This window comes from Pezoporus flaviventris, unplaced genomic scaffold, assembly GCF_033815535.1.
Source record: "Pezoporus flaviventris isolate CSIRO_AGI_PZ_B2104156 unplaced genomic scaffold, CSIRO_AGI_Pfla_v1 ptg000013l, whole genome shotgun sequence".
Taxonomy (NCBI): Eukaryota; Metazoa; Chordata; class Aves; order Psittaciformes; family Psittacidae; genus Pezoporus; species Pezoporus flaviventris.
This window is the reverse complement of record NW_026892561.1, coordinates 20222325-20244546: the sequence shown is the minus strand read 5'-3', so window position 1 is coordinate 20244546 and position 22222 is coordinate 20222325. Positions and strand designations below refer to the sequence as shown.

The 22222-nt window shown below is 36.4% G+C and overlaps 1 protein-coding gene across 4 annotated transcripts in view; it reads left to right on the top strand.

The window, feature by feature from the left end:
* Nucleotides 1–22222, top strand: part of RABGAP1L (RAB GTPase activating protein 1 like) — a 221620-nt gene that overhangs the window by 26298 nt on the left and 173100 nt on the right. For 3 of the 4 annotated variants that reach the window (XM_061452053.1, XM_061452052.1, XM_061452054.1), the window contains exons 11-12: nucleotides 6830–6923; nucleotides 12211–12361. In XM_061452053.1, coding sequence (XP_061308037.1) covers nucleotides 6830–6923; nucleotides 12211–12361 — 245 coding nt within the window. The remainder of the gene's footprint in view (nucleotides 1–6829; nucleotides 6924–12210; nucleotides 12362–22222) is intronic. The other variant, XM_061452055.1, reaches the window with a different exon arrangement.

Below are 22222 nucleotides of genomic sequence, written 5' to 3'. Positions count from 1 at the left end.
TCAATCCATATTATTCTGCTCCTGATTATTGCTCTTTCTCCTAAATTAGAAAATGTGCTGGGGATTGTAATTTCATAAATACTTGATTTGGAAGTCATTTTGAAATCTTTTAGTGTTTATCAAAATATTTTGTAATCCACTGAAAAGACGGGCCTTTCTGGAAATCTGCCTTATTTAATACTGGAATGAATTCCATGACTTAAGCTTTGTTTCACTCTTATCTTTCTTGGCAAGCCTATAGTTCATACTCCGTGATTTCCTCTTTTCTCGCAATCTTCTTTTATCTAGTATGTATGGAATGATTCCATGCCAGTAACGTCTATATTTTATTGCTCTGATAATACGCTGCCAAGTTCAGTTCCCCCTTCATTTTTGTTCTTCTCCTACATAAAAATCAAACTTCTCATTTTTTAAGTATTCCAATTCTATTCCCACCTATCTTCATGACCTAATTTCCTTCTCCTTCAGGCTGCTCCAACTGTATCATTTTTCAGTCCCACCTACTCTTTATTTCACGTGTAACAGCTTCTCAATTTAAACTCATTAAAAATCCTTCTCTGTTCTTCACATCAGTGCTCAAATCCCACCTGTTCATTTTTATCTGCCATATTCATGCTTTCTACTCATCATAGGACTGTGTACTTCACTTATTTACTTTTATGCTTAAACTGTTTGAACTAACAATATTGTTTCCTGCCTTATTTGCCTTTTTTGTTAACTGACAAGTGAGTTTAACTTCTGAGGAATTGTCATATTTTTGTGATGTAGTAACCTAGTAGATCTCTTTAAGGAGAACTGAACCTATTGGAAAAGTGGCTGCATATCCATTTTTAACTGGTGTTAAATATGGATGAGGGCAGTATTGTTTAAATGAAAAAATGTACTCTTTCATTGTAAACCCAAGAAGATTAAAAACATTAGTTGGTTACTTTTTGTTTGAAAGAGAGTCTGTTAAGTACTTCCTCAGAGAGAGGAAGATCTGTGCCATTTGACATTTCTAAGTTGGTCTTTCATAGTGTTTTGTTACAGTCTTTGCACAACTTGGACTGCTGTGAATACTACTGTTATCCTCTAAGCGTGCTCCATGTTCTGTATTTGATGGCCTTGTGCTGTAAGAATAAATGTGGGGGAAGATGAGGCCAAGACTTTGTTTCTGTGTGCATAATTTTTCTGTTTTAAACACTTGATGGCTCAGTATTTTGTTTCAACACCTCTTATCAATTGGAGGAAAAGCCAGAAATGGTGGAAGTCTGGAGAACATGTCCTTTGAGGAAAGAAACGGATGTTTTTTTAGAGAAGAAAAAGCAAGCTTTAGATGTTGGGGTTTTTGGTTGGGTTTTTCTTGGTGTGTTTTCTATTTATTTATTTATTTATTTATTTATTTATTTATAAAGGGTGATGTGCTAAAATTGCTTGGGAGAAGAAAAGTAAATTGCAGGTAAAAAGAATTAGGTTCTAACTAAGAGGTATAATCCATGGAGTAAGAGTAATGAAGTCCTTGGAATGAACTGCTCAAGGGGGGTAACTGAAGGCTTGTAGGGTTAGGCTAGCCAAATATGTGCAAGGGACTATATGATCAAGACCTGTGTTCTCTTTAGTCAAGTTAAAAAGTAAGACTATTTCAATAAGTAAGAATTCAGTAACTGGTGGAGCTGTTTCATAACGCTCATCTTAATCACTCTGTGTCTGTCTTGGGAGATAGTTAAAACCTCTCGTGGTATTACAGTGCTTCAAATGTGTACTGCTGTTAGGGTGGTCTTCTGCAACACTTCATCAGTTACAAGTACTTCACTGTAAAAAAAAAAAAACAAACCAAAAAACCCCCCCAACTAAACAGAAAACCCAAGCACATGTCCACTGGCCCAAAATAACCGTATTGCCATTTCATATCAAAGGTAATTGTTATAATTTTGGAAGTTTTGTTTTCCACTCAAAACAGCCTTTCAGGCTATTCTGGATCAGACTAAATACAAAAAAATGCCTCTGCTACATGGAAGATGGACCACTTGGGGAAGCATTTTCCACATACTGGTTACCAAGAATAATGAGCCATAGTTTATTTTGCTAAAAGTGCTGCTAAAGTGCTAAGAGATTTTTCATACCAGCAGTCATACTTCTTTGTGTTGGAGTCTGTTTTCTAAAGAAGGGGGGAAAGTTATACTTGAGGCTAGTCAATAAAATATTGTTACATAATAAATGTTAGTGCTGGGCCACTTAAAATACAACTCTTTTGTGTCCTGTTCTGAATAGTCTGCTCATATACTGAATAATTTATGTAATGAGTGTTTCTAAATGGAGTAGGCACAAAATTAAACATATCCAATACGCTGTCAAGCTTTTTTTCAGTTTCATTTTTTTTTTTAGTTTCTTCTTGAATACCTCTACAGATTTTTGAAAGAGACCACTTTTTATACATTTGTTTGGCTGTAGGTAGACTAGCAAAACAGACTACATACAAAATCTGTCATCCATAGATCCTTCCCTAGCATGACTCATATCTGTACAGGCTTCAGTATTTAACTTACGCAAATGGCAAATGCATGAAAGAGAAAAGCAAATGTCATTGGGCCAGAAGGAGGTTCCAGCGCAGTCTAACCTCAGTCCTTGGGACTGGTTATGGAGCATATACTCCCAAAAGTAGTTTCTAAACATGTGAAGGACAAACAAGGTCATTTGGAATGGCCAGCGTGGATTTATGAAGGGCAGATCATTGTGACCAACCTCACTGCTTTCTGTGACAATGTGATGAGTGCTGTGGACAAGAGGTGGGTGGTGGATGCTGTATATCTTGAGCAGAGACTCCAACACTGTGTTGCATAGAGTCCTTATCATTGAATCAATGAGATAGGGACTGGCTAAGTGAAAAATAATGTAGTTGGAAGGTTGGCTGGACTGCTGAGATGAAAGAATCAAACAATGGTGCATAGTCCAGCTGGCAGCCAGCAAGTAGTGGTATCTTTCAGGAATCAGTATTGGGATCAGTGCTGTTAAATGTCTTTGTTAATAACCTGTGTGATGGGACTGAGAGCACCTTTAGCAGGTTTGTGGATAACAGCAAACTGGGTGAGTGGTTGATAATGCTGAGGAGCTGGGCTCTACTCAGAGGGATCCGTGTACCTTTCTTGAACATGTTCAAGAGCACCCTCCTGTTGTGGTTTAATCCCAGCTTAGCAGTAGAACACCAGGCAGGTGCTCACTCACTCCTCCCTCCTGTGCACCCCCAGCCTACTCACTGGTGGAGTGGTGTAAGAAGCATAAAAAGCCTCAACTCTAAGCACTCCTCAGCAGTAACTGAAACATCCCTATGTTATCAATACTCTTTCCAGTACAAATCCAGAAGATAGCCCCATACTGTCTACTGTGAAGAAAATTAACTCTATCCCAGCCAACACCATCAGAGATTGAGTTACCCACACTGGTGCCTGAGAACTGATGTAACTAGAGCTACTTGGAGTAGAAGATTGGACTAGATGATTTCCAGAGGTGTCTTCCACCCTGGAGTATTATGTGATTCTGTGCTGATGCCATGCAGAGTGAAGCTTGCTGTTTAGATGCTGGCTGTGTAAGTGCAATCCTTCAGGCTTGCTTTAAACAGACTCTGAATTCAGGGATTTGGTTTGTGAGGCATCCAGAAAGCTTTTTTTTTTTTGTGAGCTTTTTGTGAATTTTGTTAATCACATTGGAGTTCCAAGCAAACAAATAAGCCAAGTGGTGTACTGTTATCTGTAAGTATTCTTAAAGGCTATTTTCCATGTGAACGCATTTACAGCCCAGCCTCTCGGGTTAGCTTCCTTGAGATGTCTCCCATCCTCCTCTCATTCTGATGAGGCATAAGTTTTGTTGTCCATTTAATAGGTTTTGAGAGGTCAGGGCAAGTAAAGGAGGAAGGGAGAAGTACACAGCACATTTAGAGTAAGGAAGCTGTGGCATTCCCAGCAGGATAAGTATGGATAAAATCATGCTCTAGCTAATGTTGCTGGCTTATAAATGCTATAAAACAAGGAGGGGAAAAAAAAGAAGTATGTAAGTACGCCTCAGAAGAACATGTACAGTTAAATATCCCTCCCACAGCCTCTTTTTTTTTTATATATATATATAAATTTATATATGTATTCTATATAAATACATACTTTTTAATATATATGTAAATTTTTTTTTTTCCTCCCCCTCAATTTATACCTAAGTGTTTACACAGGTCAGAATAGTGGAAAAAAAGTAGGTATTTTTAAAGCTGTTTATGCTCTCTTTGCTGTGTTCCATTTTGAATTTTGACATTAGTGTCTTTTGAAAGGGAGCATATGGCATTTCTAATCAAGGCTTGTGATTTTCTAACATACAACTGAATAATGCATTCCAAATATCGATAAGCCTTCCAGATGAAAGAATTTTCAGGGCTGAAGCACTGTAGCTTTGTGATACATTTTGCTGGAGTTCATATGCTATGTAACACTGATCTCCTTAAGAACTTTGCATAGTGTACCAGTGTAGTGAGAAAATAAGGGGCTTGTTTCTTTTGTCTGATGTTAATATTCCTTGGCAAACTCAGGTTTGGATCAGATAACCACTAGGGTGCTTTGTTCCTGAAAACATTCAGTGTAACTTCATTTATAAACATTTTGCTCTGGTTGGGGATTTTACTCATCTTTATCAGATTTTGTTTCAGTCTGCAAGATTAGTTTGTTTTCACCAGTAGCTCTTGTAGAGAGGCACTATAGTTCTTCAGTCTCTTCAAAGGGTTTTGCTAATCTAATGTACAATTTGAAATTCAGTGAGATTTCTGATAAGCTTCTCTCATCTCTCAGGGCAGCATGTTAATTGTCCTTGAAATACAGTATATGCTATCTTTGTCTTCACAGTCCATTGGCAAATTTAGGCACTGATGATATTTTTATTAATGCCTTATATTTGACAGTTGCTGAGACTAAATTAGAAATGTGTAATTGAAGTGAGAGTGATGGGGGTGAAGACTTAAGAGGATAATTGTTCAAGTACTGAAGATGCTCTTCTGCTTGAACTACTGCTGTTGTCTACATAAACTTGGAGGTGAAGTGTTTAATGTTAAAGATATTAGGCCAACAACCAGATGTGACTGAGTAGTGTGAAGAGATTATCTGGGGGATTTGGGAAGCAGATGTAGCTTTGGTCCTCCTTTTTTGTTCTGTTTTAGCTTCTTGAGACAGCTCAGTTTATAGGTGAAGGCAGCCTTGGAGACCTTCTAAAATAAAAACTGTCCATAGTTTGATAGGTTTCTGAGGATAATGGGGCCGTTGCTGTGTCTCTTTGTTGTGTTTAGGTTGTGTAGTAAAGACGCTTAGAGTTGGAGCCCTATCAACGCTTGGGATTGTTGAAATTGTACTCATGTTTAATTTTTAGCAGCATTTTATTCAGATAAAACTGAGAAAAGTCCAAATAACTGCAAAGCCATGTTCATGAGCAATGTGACTCTGGGTATTCACAGAAGTAGGGAGGAATTTTATTTTGGAATGATAATGAAAAGTTGAGGTTTTTGGTTTGTTTTTTTAAAATGTGTTATAAATAAAAATGTAATTTCATTGTATTTGAGGTCCAGAAGGATGGTCAGGGGACTTGAGCATCTCCTCTATGAAGACAGTATGAGGAAGTTGGGGCTATTCAGCCTGGAGAAGTCTGCATGGAGACCTCATAGCTGCCTTCCAGTGTCTGAAGGGGGCCTACAAGGATGCTGGAGAGGGACCCTTCATTAAGGACTGTAGTGATAGGACAAGGGGCAATGGGTTCAAACTTAAACAGGGGAAGTTTTGTTTAGATATAAGGAGGAAGTTCTTTACTGTAAGGGTGGTGAGGCACTGGAACGGGTTGTCCAAGGAAGCCGTGAATGCTCCATCCCTGGCAGTGTTCAAGGCCAGTTTGGAGAGAGCCTTGGGTGAGATGGTTTAGTGTGAGGTGTCCCAGCCCATGGCAGGGGGGTTGAAACTAGATGATCTTAACGTCCTTTCTGACCCTAACTATTCTGTGATTCTGTGATTCTATGTGAGGAGTTGCTCAGAAGAGTTACACTGGTCAACTTACTGTGGACAGCTATGTAGACCTGTAAGACCCTTGGAAATTGGATAGCTAGTTGAGCACACTATCCCAGGCTCGCATACTCTTCTGGCTTTGTGTATTAGCCATATAATGATGTATCCCTTTGTAAGTGTTCTATTATTAATACTTTTGAGGTTTCTTTTCCATTTGAAACATTCTTTTCTGCTACATGCAATATAACCTTAAATGTTAGTGTTGTTTTTCTGCTGCTTATCCATGAATTTGTTTCATTAACAATATTATTTTGTGGCTCTGAGTAGGCTTCTTGATATCAGAGTATCACATGGGAGCAGAATGTCAGCCAAGGGATGCAGTATAATGAAGCAGCATTATGTGCTGTACTTCAGATGGGAGTTCTCTTTATATGAAGTCTGGAGTGGATGTGTCTTTTAGATAATACTGCACTGTGAAATTTCATTAAAATGGATAATTGACAGCCTTGAATCTTTTCTCACATAATGCTTTCCTAGATCCCAGCCCTTTTTCCTTAACAGTGCTGTCAACTGTTCTCCAGTCTTGTTCATTTAAACTTTATGGTAACTTTATTAATACACTTGTTTTGTCAAGTCTGCTAAACATTTTTTTGGTTCCACTAATATTTTCCATGTCATTTGATGTTTTTAAAACTGATATATGAGAAGAATTTGTCTGAGACCTGTATGTATGCATCTTTAATGTCTGTTCCCTTTGGTAAATCTGTGCATGCTTTAGGTTTTATTTTTTTTTCTGTTTCTTTTTCTTTTTTTTTTTTTTTTTTCTTTTGCAGAGAGTGATAATGAACTCTCCAGTGGCACTGGTGATGTGTCAAAGGATTGTCCTGAGAAGATTTTGTATTCCTGGGGAGAATTACTGGGGAAATGGTAATGTTTTGTTTCTTAAATTTAGACTGTAAATACTAACCTTTTTTTGTTTTATGAGACTATATGCTCTTAGCAGGAGGTTTGAAATTCTTCAGCTTACACAGTTTAAAAACTAAAATACGAAACAAATTGAATTATCACTTTAAAAGTGACTGGTAAATCCTCTTATTTTAACTTTCAGTTATTTGACAGATTTCTCCCACAGTGTCTGCAAAAGTCTTGTTTCATTCAGTGTTTGAGGATGTGTCCATGTATGCTCACACTTCAGGTGTCTAAACGCAGAACTTTCTGGCCACCTTGGGGCTGGATGTTAAGCTGTCATGAACGTCAGTGCTTCTTAGTGCTAGAGTGGAAAAGACAGAACAACTCTGCCCTCTGTAAGCCATTTGTGCTTGCTCATGTATGTTTAATTGAATGATTTTTTTATGAACACTAATTTTTTTTAATGGGATATATGTAGGCAGTTGGAAAGGAGTTCTAGAACGACTGTGATCCTCACTGAAACTGTTACTCTTGGAGAGTGAAATGGAGGCTATTTGTAACCCTAGAGTATGTTCTCAGCAGTGTTATTTTTATCGTTTTAATAAAGTCCTTCAGTAACAGCATATGCTTTGCCAAGATAGGAAAAAGTCTGTGTATTTTCTATCTCTAAGAGACCTTACAGTATTAGCAAATGCTAGAACCACTTACTCGGTTTTCCCTTTGTAAGTAATAGCTTCTGCTGCCTGAGACAAAAATAATCGGAGGCCCTTAGTCTGGAATTGGCAAAATTTTTTTTTCCTAACTTCAAAAAGAGAGTTGAAAAACATTTTAAGGATTTATTTGGGCAGTTACCCCCTTTACTTGGCCACTTTGTAGCTTTGGAGAAGCACAGCCTCTTGCTGCTGACCTCATCTTTAATGGAGATCTTACTCAGAGGTTAGTAAATGAGACATCGCAAGATTTTATTGAGCTTAATGAAACCCTTCCTCCTGCTTGTTTTAACTGTTTTGTCACCCAATAAAGATCTCTTTGGGAAGCACAAATATTTAATGAAATGGTTGTACAAATACACAGAGAGGAAAAGTGTGGGAGTCAGTTGATCCCTATAAAGTGTGTTTTCCTCACCTGAAAAGGCTGTAAATAGATCTGCTCTGGAGCTGTGTAGAACTTTCCAAAGCCTGTTCTAAAGGACATCCCAAGAGAGAGTTTATAAATTGTTTATGATTTTATATTGTACACCTCAAAGCCAACAATGATTTTGGCAGGTTTATTTCAATCTGGGTTGCATTTGCATTGGAAAATGCTACTTTCTGATTGTTGTGGGTTTTTTTTTTTTTTTAATTTAATTTTTCTGTCGGTTGATTAGTTTTTGCCTGTGCCAAATACCTGGACTTCTGAGGGTAAGCATGCTGACACAAAAAACTGCCCACAGCTCATCCTCTCAAATTTCACCTGGCCAACTATTTCTTCAAATTACTGTTGTATACTGTTCAATGAGACAAAAGATTTAAGACTTTTGGAGTAAACTATTTTGAAGTCCTAACATACGCATTTAACTTGGAGAATCATTTCATAGTTAAAACACCTTACTTCAAATCAGTTAAAAATTGGATGAGAAATGGGAAATCCCGGACAGCTTAAAGACTAGCAGTAGCAAACATTTTCTTCAGGAGTGTCTCAAGGATTATTAACTTTGGAGTTAAATTCAACTGTATAAAATACTTGAATTCTTGAATAGCATGATGTTCTATGTTAAAAACAAAACCTGGAAACAGTGACATATGAAAAATGTTAACAATTTGAAAGCTAAAAATAGATTGAAGTAAAATCTTTTGTGTTGAAAATTGTACCATATGCTAGTGGAATATCTGTGCACCTATTAATTTTTGTTTATTTACTTTTTACATTTCCACTTGGAAAACTGGTGTGCTTATTTGTCAGATGAAAAATTTCTTGCACCTTAGTTGCTTCTTGTAATTCCATTAAAATGTCACTCTAACCTAATGGTCTGACTCAGCAGAAACATTGCTCCAAGAGCCTCCTTCAAACATATAAACAGCAATAAGATAATTTACCAAAAAGTCAATAAGCAGGTGTGAAGTAATGGAATAACTTTTAAATTGTTTTACTGTTTGCAACATCCCTAGCATGGAAGTTGTTCTTGCAAGCTAGCTTAGCTGAGTATGGAACTGTTTCTGATGTAGGTGGTGGGGTTTTTGATTGTTTGCTTTTCCTTGTGTTTTTGGGTTTTATGTTAGTTTCTTTCTTTTGTTTGTGGGTTTTGTTTGGTTTTTTTTTGGCAGTAGTAATAGTCAATAACAATCTTTGATTAGAAATATTTGTTTACTTGTTAAGTTGGAACATAATCTATGCATTGCTGCTTTATATCCTTCCTCTTTGATGTTTTAAAATTGTCTTTGCATTTTGTGCAGGAGAATTGCAGCACTTTGTAGCAAATTAAAAGATGTCAGCATTCATGAATGACACATTTCTTTTCCCCTAAAAAAAATACGCTAAAGGATAAGACTAGAATAAGACAAGCTTTTTTTTTTTTTTTTTTTTTTTTTAATGCTTGTTTCTCTTGTGGTCTGTCCAAACAGATGTCAGAAAGTGTCTAGAAGTGTGAAGTGCCTGGGCCTCTACCCAAAGGAGGGATAAATGCGTATTTGTTCATTATAGTAGAATACAGAGCAAGGACTATTAATGATCAAGCTGTTCCTCAAACAGACATTGAGAAACTGAGAAGTTGTCTCTTAAAATTACAAAGTTATGCTTTACTGCATGGACTAATGTTGCTAAAGTATTACCTGTACCATAAAACTAGTTCGATATTTAACAAACTATTTCAATATTTAACAAATCTGGTATACTGTATCATGTTTAATTCTCAGTTGTACATTCAGTAGTAAGGATGGCATTACAGCATGGCATTTGCATCTCTGTTAGCTGTTGCCATAAGCCATTTGTATTGTTTTCTTGATGTTGCTGAAAAATTACAGTATCACAGTATGCTAGAGATTGGAAGGGATCTCGAAAGATCATCTAGTCCAATCCCCCTGCTGGAGCAGGAAATTCCCTGACACATTTCTGTGGGAATGTTCCTTTTTAGCTGTTCATTTTATTTTACATGCTTACAGAGTCCTCAGTGAAGGACACCTGTGTTTCTCGTACAACACATATCATAGGAGGTTTGGGTTGGAAGGGACCTTAAAGGTCATACAGTTCCAACCCCTTCTGCCATGGGTAGGGACACCTTCTGCTAGACCAGGTTGCTCAAAGCCCTGTACAGCCTGGCCTTCAATGCTGCCAGGGATGGGGCAGCCACAAGTTCTCTGGGCAACCTGTTCTGTGCCTCACCACCCTCACAGTGAAAAATTTCTTCCTAATAATCTAATCTAAACCTTCCCTATTTCAGTTTGAATCCATTCCCCATTGTCCTGTCACTACTTGTCCTTGTAAAAAATCCCTCTCCAACTTTCTTGTAGACCCCCTCTAGGTACTGGAAGGCTGCTGTAAGGTCTCCTCTGAGCCTTCTCTTCTCCGAGCTGAACAAGCCCAACTCTCTCAGCCTCTCTTCACAGGACAGGTGCTCTGATCATCCTAGTGCCCCACCTCCAATTAGTACCCAAACTAATCTGATTTGAAGTGAGCTATGGATGCTTCATTTTCACACAACCTGAGCTTTAAATTTCTGATGTGGTGGTTTTAATTTTTTTTATTTGTTTTAATTTTATTCCTGATCGTACTTTTCAAAACTTTGTAACCACTTATCTAGTTCTTTTTAATATTTCCATGAATATTTTTTATTTCTAGCTTTTTCACATCACAAGGCCGTTAGTCTAATGTGATTTTGCTGCAAGATGTACTGAGAAAGAGAAAAGGGACTAGTTGGCTTTTAATTTGGCTAACTGAATGGTAAAGTTTGAAATTACTTGTATTGCAGTACACATGTAAAATTTAAAATAATTTAGTGCTTAAAAGAATAAGGACATTATGTAATCATACTCTTTCTTAGAATTCTCAGGTCATTTGGAAAAATGGGTATATAATCCTTGGAGCATAGGAAGAAGAAATTTCTTTAGGGCACCTTTTAAACAGTAGTAGTGGTGAACTGTTTACACCTTGATGGACCGTTTCAAAGAATGAGTACTCTAAACCTTCACTTAAAATGGAGGATGAAACTGTAGGTTATTTAATTTAATTGCAGCTTGCTAGCATTTGGCTAAACTGCTGCTCTCACTATTCTCCTACAAGTAGAGTTGAAAAACATAATAACAGTCAAAACAATAACAGATCAAAGCACTTCCTACATTGGAAAGAATAAAGAGTCAATTCACACAGGCTTCCTGCTGCATTGCTATGAAAATTACCGTAAGTCAAAGCGAGGTTTAATCTAGATCAGTAAACACTATTAACTCAGACAGGATTTTAAACATCTGTGACTGAATGCTCAGCAATATGGTCCATGTGCAGTGATTTTTATCATAAATGCATGGGTTTAGTGACTGGATTATTTTTTGAAAAACGCATCTTTAGAATTCAGTCTGTCTGATTATGGCCTTTTCATAATTCAGTGTACCAACTTTTGTAGGATTAATTGCAGTGTTGAAAAATAAAACACCAGTCATCCTGCAGTTGTCTTCCTGCATTTCTTTGTGTGTGTACAAACACACAAGATAGTAAATCACTAGCTCAGACTACTAGGCAGATTTATTTGGAATGGTGGGATTTTACCAAGGTATGTGCAAGTGTTATGGCTTTGTGGCACTTGAAAAATACTCTTGGCATGAAGTCTGAAACTGGAACTTCAGTTTTCATGTTAGTACTTCTGAAACTGACTTTTGTTTGTTTTCCAAAATTTACTTTTCTATGTAGCCTAGGTTATTTTTAATTTCCTTTTTTTTAACCTAAGCTAAATGTATATGTTGAACAAATATTTAAATTGAATTATCTGCACAGATGCATGGTTTCCACTTTCAGTTCCAGTTGTTCTTCATTAGCCAGTTTGGTTAAATTTCTGCAACTGATTGTTGTTTTAATTTTCATTAATTTCTCTGCACCTGGAGAATTTGTATATAACTATATTTTTGCCACTGGTTCTTATTGTACATCTTTGCAGAGTTTTTGCTTTCCATCTGCTTTTCCATCCATTACTACTTAGTGTAACCAGTGGAAGAAAAGTTTGTGTTGCCAGTAGTTAACTCTAGTTTTCAGAATAATGTTGGGAAGTTAAAAACTTTTAAAGATTTTTATTTTGATTTCTGTTCAAGTAAGTATAATATTCAAATGATTGTTTGTTTCTCAGGCACAGTAATCTTGTTGTGAGACCAAACGGGTTGTCTACTCTGGTGAAAAGTGGTGTTCCAGAAGCACTAAGGGCAGAGGTTTGGCAGTTGCTGGCAGGATGCCATGACAACCAGGCAATGCTGGATAAATACAGAGTTCTCATCACAATGGTAAGGGTGGATTTTTTTTTTTTTGTTTTTTTTCTTTTTTCCCCCCTCCTGTGGTTAAAATGAGTTCTGAGCAGCAGTTTTATTCACTGACAAAATAGGAAAAGGGTGAAACAGTTTGCCTTTTTTTAGGCAACTGAAATTGTTATTAGGTGATTTTACCTCCTGCCATGTGTACCTGCTGAATGGCATTAACAATAGAAATTGTTGACCTATATCTGTAGTAATGCTTGACATTTAGCTTTCTGTCCACTTGCTGTGATTATAATAAGCACATCAGCTTGTTGTTCAGGTGTTTGGTTTTTTTTATTAAGTTTGTTTTTTCAACAGTTTCTGCTCTCTATACGCCTAATTTTTTCTGTTTTTTACTAAAAAAAAAAACACCCCAACCCCCCCCCCCCCCCCCAAGAAACAGCAATAACAAAAAAAAATTAAAGAATGGGGCAACAGAAAAACCCCGAAGAAAGCCTCACAAACTTGGGTATTTCTTACTTCTTTGTTATTTGTTTTAAGAAAGAATGTTAATGCCTTTTTTACCTACCAGTAAATCACTCTCCTTTCTGTATGAGTGATTTGAGAAGAGAATCTTTCTAGGAATCTGTTTCCATTCTGTATCGTAATGCCATCAGTAAACAATTTTAAGAAATTGCATAGATGTTCCATATTGCTTATAGCTGTGACTGAAAGAATGAGAACTACTGTGTTGCAGGAACAGAAACTCTGTGCAGTGTCAGGAGGTAAACTCACCATTTGGGGTTCTAGAATTCTTGCCACTGCAGGGTAGTTATGTGCTCTGAGAAAAACAGTGCTCTCAAAAATGGCCATAATGACAGAAACAGAGGAAGATAATTTTATGTTGCTCAGAGAAAGTGTTGGATTTGTTATGTAGGAAATGAATCATCTGTCCATACAAAAATTCTGGGGTAAGCGATGTTAGTAAAAGTTGCCTTGCATAATGTTGTTGTATCTTTTTGATACTTGTCCTCTTAATTTGACCTACCTGCTGTGTTTGTAAAGTTTAAAAGCCTCCCAAGAGTGAGAGCTGTCCTCATGGCTTCTTTTTCCTTTACACATAAAGAAGAATGTTTTGATAGTGTAAATTTTTCTTTTTGACATTGTAGTTGGGTTATATTTTCCTTAGAAACCATTCACAAGACATCTGTCAGCTGTATGTTGCATCAAAACCACCTCCATTATTTTGCTCTTGCTTTCCGAAAGTGGGGAAGATGTTTGGTTCACGGCGGAGGAGGGAGTGAAAAACTTCTCAGATGCAAGCCTTATCTTGATGATGGGGCCTTATGCCTTAAAAACACTTTGCTGCAGTTGGCCCTTTCATCATGGAAATATTTCAGTGATGTGTATGCTGGAACATGACATCGTATGCAACATTCAATGTAAAATATTATGCTGTTATGGATTAGGAAATTAAATCCTATTCTGAATTGAAACATTTTTGCAAACTTTTACTTCAGGAAAAAAAATCTTTTATTGTGAAATCACAAAATTTCTTCCATGGTCTAGCTGTATCTAACTGCTGGTAATCACATCATTTGGTATACATTGCATGAAAGGTTTCATGAAAAGGAATGAACAGGAGAGAGTCTATGGCAAAGCGAAGACTCATTTTTAGGAATAGTTAATATTGGTGCTCCAGAAAAGCTTGTCAACTATTTTTTTTTTTTTTAAATTAATTATCTGATATTTATGTCTGTGAAGAGATAGTTTCATTTTGGTGTGTTGGTAATGTGAATTAAGCTATTTGGGAAAGAGAGAGAGGGACGGGTATGTATATATTATTTTCTGAATCCTCCTAAAGGCTTTATTGTAGTGTTATGTGTGTCAATAATAATATGCATGTTAAACTTCAGAGTTATTTGGGTATTATTGATTGCTCACTTGCTTCTCCTGTATGAAAAAGCAGGATTGATTTCTTTTTCCTGCATTGTTTGTATGCAACTATCCTAATACACCAGCAACATGTACTTTATTTTTTCAGTCAAATACGTAGCTTCTGTCTTGATTCTTTCAGTTAATGCGTAAGTTTACATAGATTCGTTGTTTCCTTGTATTTTGGTCATTCTACTTAACATTTCTCTCTTGTTTAGGCTTACTTCTGGAAGCTAGATATTTTTGTGAGTGTCTTGACCACTTTAGTAGTGTATTCTGTAAGTGTGTGCATTCCTGAGTGTATTTCCATAAGACACTCCTAGGTGATTAGAGGTGGCAGTGTTCTGCACTTGCCGTGCTGAGAATAAAGTGTGCTGAGATACAAGAGGTAGGAGATGTGAAAAGATGTGAACTTGGCCCCCAACCTACTCACCTTCTCACACAACTCCCCCTCAAAGCTTTCTCCTATAAACAGCTCCCCATTACTTCCTTGAACATTTTGTAACAATTTCAGAGGGCTAACTTGAGGAACAGTTCTTGAAAACTGTCATTTTACTATCATAGCTTAAGAGGTGATAGTTGGAATTACCAGTAGGATTCCTAATTTATGACTAACTCAGAAAAATCTGATAAAAACTGTAACTTTACTACAGCGTTGCTGTTTTACCTCCTTGTGTAACTGTTCTTGCTAGTGGAGGAGGGTAATTGTATTGGCAGGACAAAAATGTGTTCCTTGTGATGAACTGAATGATAGCAGATTCTCAACATCTTAATTTAGAGACTGATACAGACAAATTTGTTGTTCTACTCCCCTTGTGTGCAGTTTGTGCAGTAGTATGTTAGATTGGCCGACTATTATTCACATCCCTTGACAGATTTGGTATACATCTTGCACTGTATATATCCATTTGTTTACAGAGCTCTGAAATCTTCTACAGTTTTTTTTCAGTTAGAGGAGTGTTTTGTTCAATCTGTTCTGTAGGAGAGTAATTTGGGGCTTGTTTTAGTGTTTCAGTTCAGCACAGAAAGCAAAATAAAATCTCTGTCTTATTTAGAAAAGTCAGTGCTGTACTTAATATTCTGCAAAAAGGCATGTCCTCATGTCCTCTGCAGTGGAGGTCAGCAGTCTGTCAAGAATGATCTAGTGAACTGTGCTTCCTTTCCCATATCAGAGCATTCACATGCTGATGCATTTCCCATTTCTAGACAAGTTTGGAGTTCCAGGAGGAAAAGGAGAAAGAAATACTTATGCTCTCACAAATACTTTCTTACTGACAAGTACTATCTTGCTAAATCTTATGTCTCCTACTGAGTTCCAGCTTGGTGATTACTGTGAGCCTCTCAGAAATTTTCACTGGAGCACAGTAGTAGGTCTTGCATACAATTTTAGAGAGTAGGAGTTGTAATTTGGCAGCTGCTTCATTTCTGACATATATATAAATCTCTACTGTATAACAGTCAAAATCTGCCTTAGTTACTCTTCTGGCATGTGTGCCATTGGCTTTTGACCTTGTTGCACATGGCACAGTATAAGAAAGGGGAAACAAAACATAAATCAGCAGAGGTAAATGTGTATATATTTATCTTTGTATGTTTATTTATTTTAAGGAAAAGACAAAGGCAAATCAGAGTGAGAAAAATCTGCTTATGTGGTGATAATGAAGGGGTAGTACTGGTACTTGTATTAGAACTTTTATAAAAGCATGTCAGATCCATTTGTTAAAAGATTATAAGTAGAAAACCATGCAAAAGGTAGAGTCACTTAGCTGACAGAGTTTTTTCTCCTGCCTACTTGTCATTATTTCATGCTCAGCTTCACTGGCTCCTCTCAAGATATTCGGTGAACTTTTCTATGACAAGATGTATTTTGAGCTTCAGTAAACTGATCAGTGGCAAGCCACAGTTTACCCCATTTACAATTGAGGTGACTGAATCCTCTGCAGCAATAATTATGTTCCACTTGGCCTCGCTGTGTCCCTTTCAAGTGTCAGGTGCTGTCAATATGTAAATTATTAGAAATCTGCTGTCACTTGATGGCAGTGATAAAGAAAACTTGTATCTGAATTGCGGCAGATGTTTTATTTATTGCGTCTTACACAGTGTCTTATTAACATTTTGCTTTTCTGCTTTAGATGGTTTCATTCTTGTATGTGTTCTCACTCTGAATTTGTAGGGCAAGACTTTCCATCCTTTTCTGTGTTACTGGCTGGGTGCCTGTTTTGTAATGCTGTTACTGATGACTTTTGAAGTTACCCACACTCAAATCCCTTTTCCTAAGTTTAGAAAGAAAGGGTTGTATGTAGTTGTGTAAGTAAAATAATGAAGGCCGAAAAAAGGGCAGTCATTCACATTCTGTACTTTGAAAACTTTCTTTATAAACCACTTTCCATATACAGTCTGACTTCCATTAAGAAATAAGCTGTATGTACAAAGTTCATTTAACAGCATATATAGACTTTTAAAGGCTGCTGCTCTGGTTTAAGGAAACAAAGCTTGTTTTAAATTTATCATTCTTTAAAGATTGATCAGAAAAAGAAGCCTGGTTTCAGATGAATTAGGTGCTGGCAGTATTATGTTGCTCAAAAGTAATGAAAGTTTGCGTATGAATGTGAATGCCCATGAGATGGATGGTGACTTTGAGTCTTTAAGAAAGACCTAGTGGCTGTCCTTCCAAATGACATAAGAGGACCAAAAATAAGATTATTTGTATATTATCATAATTTCCTTTGGCAATATGAGCATTTGCCCAGAGCAGTTAGAGATAACAAATTAAAGGGTCAGGCTTTGGAAAAGTTGGCCAAAAAATAGCTTTGTTTGCTGACTCTGTAATGTTGTATTGCATCTGGGCCAATAATGTTTCAAGCCACTCACTAGAAGAGTCAAAATCTTAAGAATTCTTCCACAAGCTGAAGCAAATATAAGAGGCATTGATTTGGGGATTAAATATTGCCATATCATGAAAATAAGGTATCTCATTAATGCAATAATTTGAAATTGGCACTAATCGCACAGTTCTCGTGCAGTAGGGACCAGTTATCTGAAAGTACATTCTGGAGCAAATGTATTGAGATTTGGCCTATATGAAATCTAATAATTTTAGAGGTAATATATGTTGTTAATCCATTCTGTTTGGACCAGTGTTGTTATTTCTGATTCCCCCAAGACACATCCACTCATTATAAGGTGAAAAGGAAAGAAAACCTGAAAATTACGGTTTGAGAGTTCTGGAGACTTCTCAGGTCAAGGTGTTTTGCAGGCCCATTTTGTAAAATGAAAATTTAGCACTTGTTTGCTGAAAAGAGCAGTAAAATATGCAAGTGGAAGCAGTCTGTATACACTGTTCACTTGTTCCTTGTTCCTCCCATTGATTTCCTCATACCATTTAGTCACAAGCCCTGCAGTGCATGTATTTAGGTGCCTTAGTCAGGATCCATTGTGTGTGACATGGAGGACAAGGGGTGCTGGCTACAAAGCCATCCCTGCATCTTTTCTGTCTACAGAAAAGGAGGAGCTACAGCAGGGAAATATATTTGGAATTTTTAACAGATGTTTTTCATTATTGTAAGCACCTTCTGAGAATGGAAGCTTTTTTATAGTGAAAAGTCCTACAAATGGATGTCTTTATCATCTCTTCTCCCAAAAGTGTAAGAGTAGTCTCTTTTCCAAAATTAAAATTTAGAAATAGGATAACTGAAAATAGCAAATACTTTTGTTGAATTTCATCTGCTTAAGCACAGTCTTCCATGTATTGGGATAGCCCTAATTATCTGTTTTCTTTGGTGCATCTATTTGCAAACTGATCTCAAAGGACTGAAGATCAACTTTCATGTAAACCTAATGTAGAAATGTATTTACTTTTTAAACTTCGAAATTACCAAAGTATTCAAACAAGAAAAGGTGCTTTCTTCTTTGTTTCATACTTAAAATATTACCTAGCTTTTTTCATTTTTATTGCTAGCTTGCTCACACAGTTAGTAAATGGAAAGTGGAGGATTTTACAAATGAGTGTATGCAAATAGATTAAATGCAGTTAACTTTGAAACTGGTGCCTTGATGATGCCATGTTTGTGTGTGTTTTGTCTTTATTTTATTTGTGTGAAAGTTGGGTTGAAACAGTTTAGCTGTGGATTGAGAGGATTACTTATATAGGAAGGCTATTTTAGTTCGAGTAGAAAATCAATCAAGCTTGTTATTTGCAGCAATACCAAAGGATATTGTTAGCACTGGGAAGAGGAATATTTTTTGTCCCAATGGCATTGTGCAGGGTTCCACTGCTCAGTGTTCTGAGACTAATTAATCAGTAAGAGTGTCTAATTAAAAAGATGACTGTTCACCAGCTGCCACAGCAGGTTGGGTAATGGACTGAAACATTATTTTTGTAGCAAATATTTGTGTTCAGAATGCTGCATCTGTTTGTCCCAATGCAGAGAAGCATTCTCAAATTTCCAAATAGGCTACTGTCCTGGACTACAGCCAAAACCAGTATGTGACTACCCTCTTTTCTTTTGACAAGGACTTATGGCAAACAGCCTACTGAAAATGATAGAGGGGCTCCCCTTTTGCAAGAAAGTGTCCTTTGGGAGGAGGTATATTGCCCAGTTTTGGTCACAGATATTTGAAACACAGCATGCCCATCTTTTTGTGCTGAACAATTTTCCTAGCAATAAAAACTAAGAAGTTTCAGAAATGCTGATCTTTTACATTTTTGTTCTAGTTTTTTTTCTTTGCACCTTTATTTGTTCTCTTTTCTAATTGGGAATGGTTTCCCTTAACTTTTAGAGAGATGAGATAATCAAGTATGCATAGCTATATGCTTATTAATTATAAAAGATCCTATTATATACAAATCCATTATCATTATAAAATAGTGTGTTTGTTGGTTTTGGTTTGTTGTTTTTTTTTGGTTTGTTGTTTTTTTTGTTTTTTTTTTTCCAGTTGACTAAAAAGAGAGGTAACTAAGACCTGGTTTATTTCTTGTTGACTGAGATACTTAGATATTAAGCAAAACAGTTATAGAGAAGCTGATCACTTCTAGATGCATATGCAGCTTTTTCAGTTTCATGTTTCTTTTAACTGCAGTATCTATGTGCAGTTTCTTAAGTTTTACTTTTTTTTACCTTTTCTGAAGGGGAAAGTCTTAAGTCTTCTCTTAAACTGAATGATCTCATGGCAAATATCAGATTCCTGATATTTTTCAATTCAATGTGGTTTGTAGAGAAAATTCAGGTTGTGTGCTGGTTTAATTGGTAGGGTGCCTCATTTTTGGTGTAAGCTGAACCATTAGTGCTGACAGGTACAGTCTGTAGTTTGAATTATTTTAGTGACGCTGCATCCTTTAGAATAATAAAGAATATGTGAACTGAAAATACTTACTAGATATTAATAAACAAATACTGCCTCTGAAGAGCAAAAGTTGACAGAATTTTAATTCTTTAAATAGCTTCATTTAAATTCAGACTTCAAATAAAAGATTTATTGTATCATGAATGTAGCGGGGTACGTGGTTTCATAGTAAATGTTAATATTACCCTTAGAAACTCAAGGATGAAATGTCCCTAAGGTGAATTTAATTTGCCAAGTTTTGATTCATTCAGAACTCATCTGGAGAAAATCTTTCAATTTGTGTGCACAAAAGGGAAAACCTTGAGCTTACTCTTAATCAGATAATCTTCAACTTAATGACAGCTCTTTTCAGAAAAATAAAAAAAAAGTAGCACCCATTAGTAATTTTTATATTATGTCATCTTAATTTTACCTTTTTTGTATGATATTTGAGGTGGAAAATAATTTGAATAGTTTTTATTTTCCAGAGTCTACATAAAATTATAAAAAAATTCTGCCACATTTGAGTTTTCCTGCAATTACTTTTCTATACTCAGCTGCTTAGGATAGCACTGAAATAGCACTCACAATACAATTCCTGGCTCTTGGAGTGCTGTGTGACCTACCAGCTCAAAACATCACATAAATTAATACTTAAGTTCTGAAGGCTAAATGGAATTTGCATTTGCCCTCTTGGAGGACACATTCTGGTTTTGTGTGTTGGAATTTATAATCTGTTATCTGCAAAACCGGGGGAGCCTTGGGTAGTTCTAGTGCTATGGACTGAATAGGTTTAAATGATGGTTACTGGAAGAATTGATGTTAAAACTGCTATTTTTATAGACTCCAGATATATGTATATTGATGCAGATAAATGTTTTGCTAGGTAGGATGGAGCAGGGATGTCTCAGTGTCTTAACATTTCTTTACAGTAGAGTGTATGGTAATAGCTGCTGGTTCTAGTAAATGCTTGGCACCTCAGAGCTTCTATTAAAATCTGTGATGCTCCTTCCCACATAAAACATCAATTCATATACTAGTTCAGTTTGGATACTGGTTTGTTACTAGGTGTTCAGTTTTCCTGTAGCAGTAATGGTGCGGATGCTGAAAGAGGAGCAATAGGAAGACAGTGTTTGAAACAATGGTATTCTACACCACTGAATCATTTCTGAAGTTCTCTGCAGTGTGTCTTTATGTAATGCATATTCATTCTGTGTAAATGCAGTATAGGGCACTGCTTAGATGAAGCAAATTGTTATGTATGTGGACCACTGCAATAGAACTGCAATTCCTGAGAACATAATATCTTTTAAACAGTCAACCTTCTCTTGGTATTACTCTTTCATCTGAAATTTACTTCTTCCTAACCACCCTCTGCCTTCAAGCAAGTGTTGCATAACTGGCATTCAGGAGGCTGAATTACTCAAAGGCTGGAGCTGTTGAAGGTGAGGAGACAAACCACCCAGTTCAGTATGTTACTGTAATGGAGCAGTTAGCATGAGAAGAATTAGGTGGCATTATCTGTATAGCATCCACATTCTGGAAATCAGAAGGCTGCACTTGAAGTCAGAGTAATTGCATTTTCAAAATCTTGTTTGTAAGGCTAACTAATTTCTGTGATTGTGCATATAAATAAACAGTAATGTTGGTCTTCAAAAGAATTTCAGGCCAGCCTGAGTCTGACTTTGAAATAAAAGTGGCCATGTGTGTGTCACAGTGTTGTTGAGCTGCCACGCTGGCATGTGCAAGTGGCATGCGTATGCAAATGCAGTGACTTTCTCTAAAAATTTCTGTCTCTTGAAAATCTGAATTACTAGCTGTAATTTGTGTTTTGGAATGGTTTGTGTCTAAATTGAAGCTGAAGGCAACTTCCTTGTAGATTCAGTTGTGTGATTTTGAAAGGGTGTTTTAAACCATCAAGAACTGCTTTCTTCAAAAGCCCAGTCTGGGGTCCTATATTTGGTTACACAGAAAAAGATGCAGAAGTAATTTTTTAAAATAAAGACTATTTCTTGTGACTGTTCTGTGAAAGGTGATGTTCCAAAAATCTTAAATGTGTTCATTTAAGAGGGCAAACTGCCATTTCCTGACTACGAGTTGCCAGTTTCAGTATGTTAATGTTTGATGCTTTCAGAGTTAAACAGAGAGCTCTAAATACTTAGAGAAGAACACTAAGAATCAAAGGATCAAAACGCATGCTGTATCTTTTTTATTTCTCCAAAGAATCACAGTTGGTGTTTAAAGTCTTTGTTAACAACAGTACTGGTGGACAACATTTTATTAAAACATGTTTTACTGTAGCATTGCGCAGCTACCAACGGGCAATATACAATAATTGAAATAGTAAAAAAAAACAGACAGGCTTGAGTTGCATGTGTAGAAAAGTTAAAGCATGCATAAGTGATAAATATATCCCTTAAATTTAAACTGGGATTTAATATAGGGCTGAATTCTGGTACCTTCTGCTACCTTAATTTATGTATAACTTCTTTATGATAAAGCCACCAAATAACAATATTATTCATATGTTCTCTGGGATATTCTTTTAAGGGGCTGAAGTAGTATTAAGTACATTTTACAATAATCGCTTCAGAAGAGGTGAGAAAGCTATAGATCTTCTTTACAGCCTTTAGCTGTTATTTTTTTTCCCCTTTG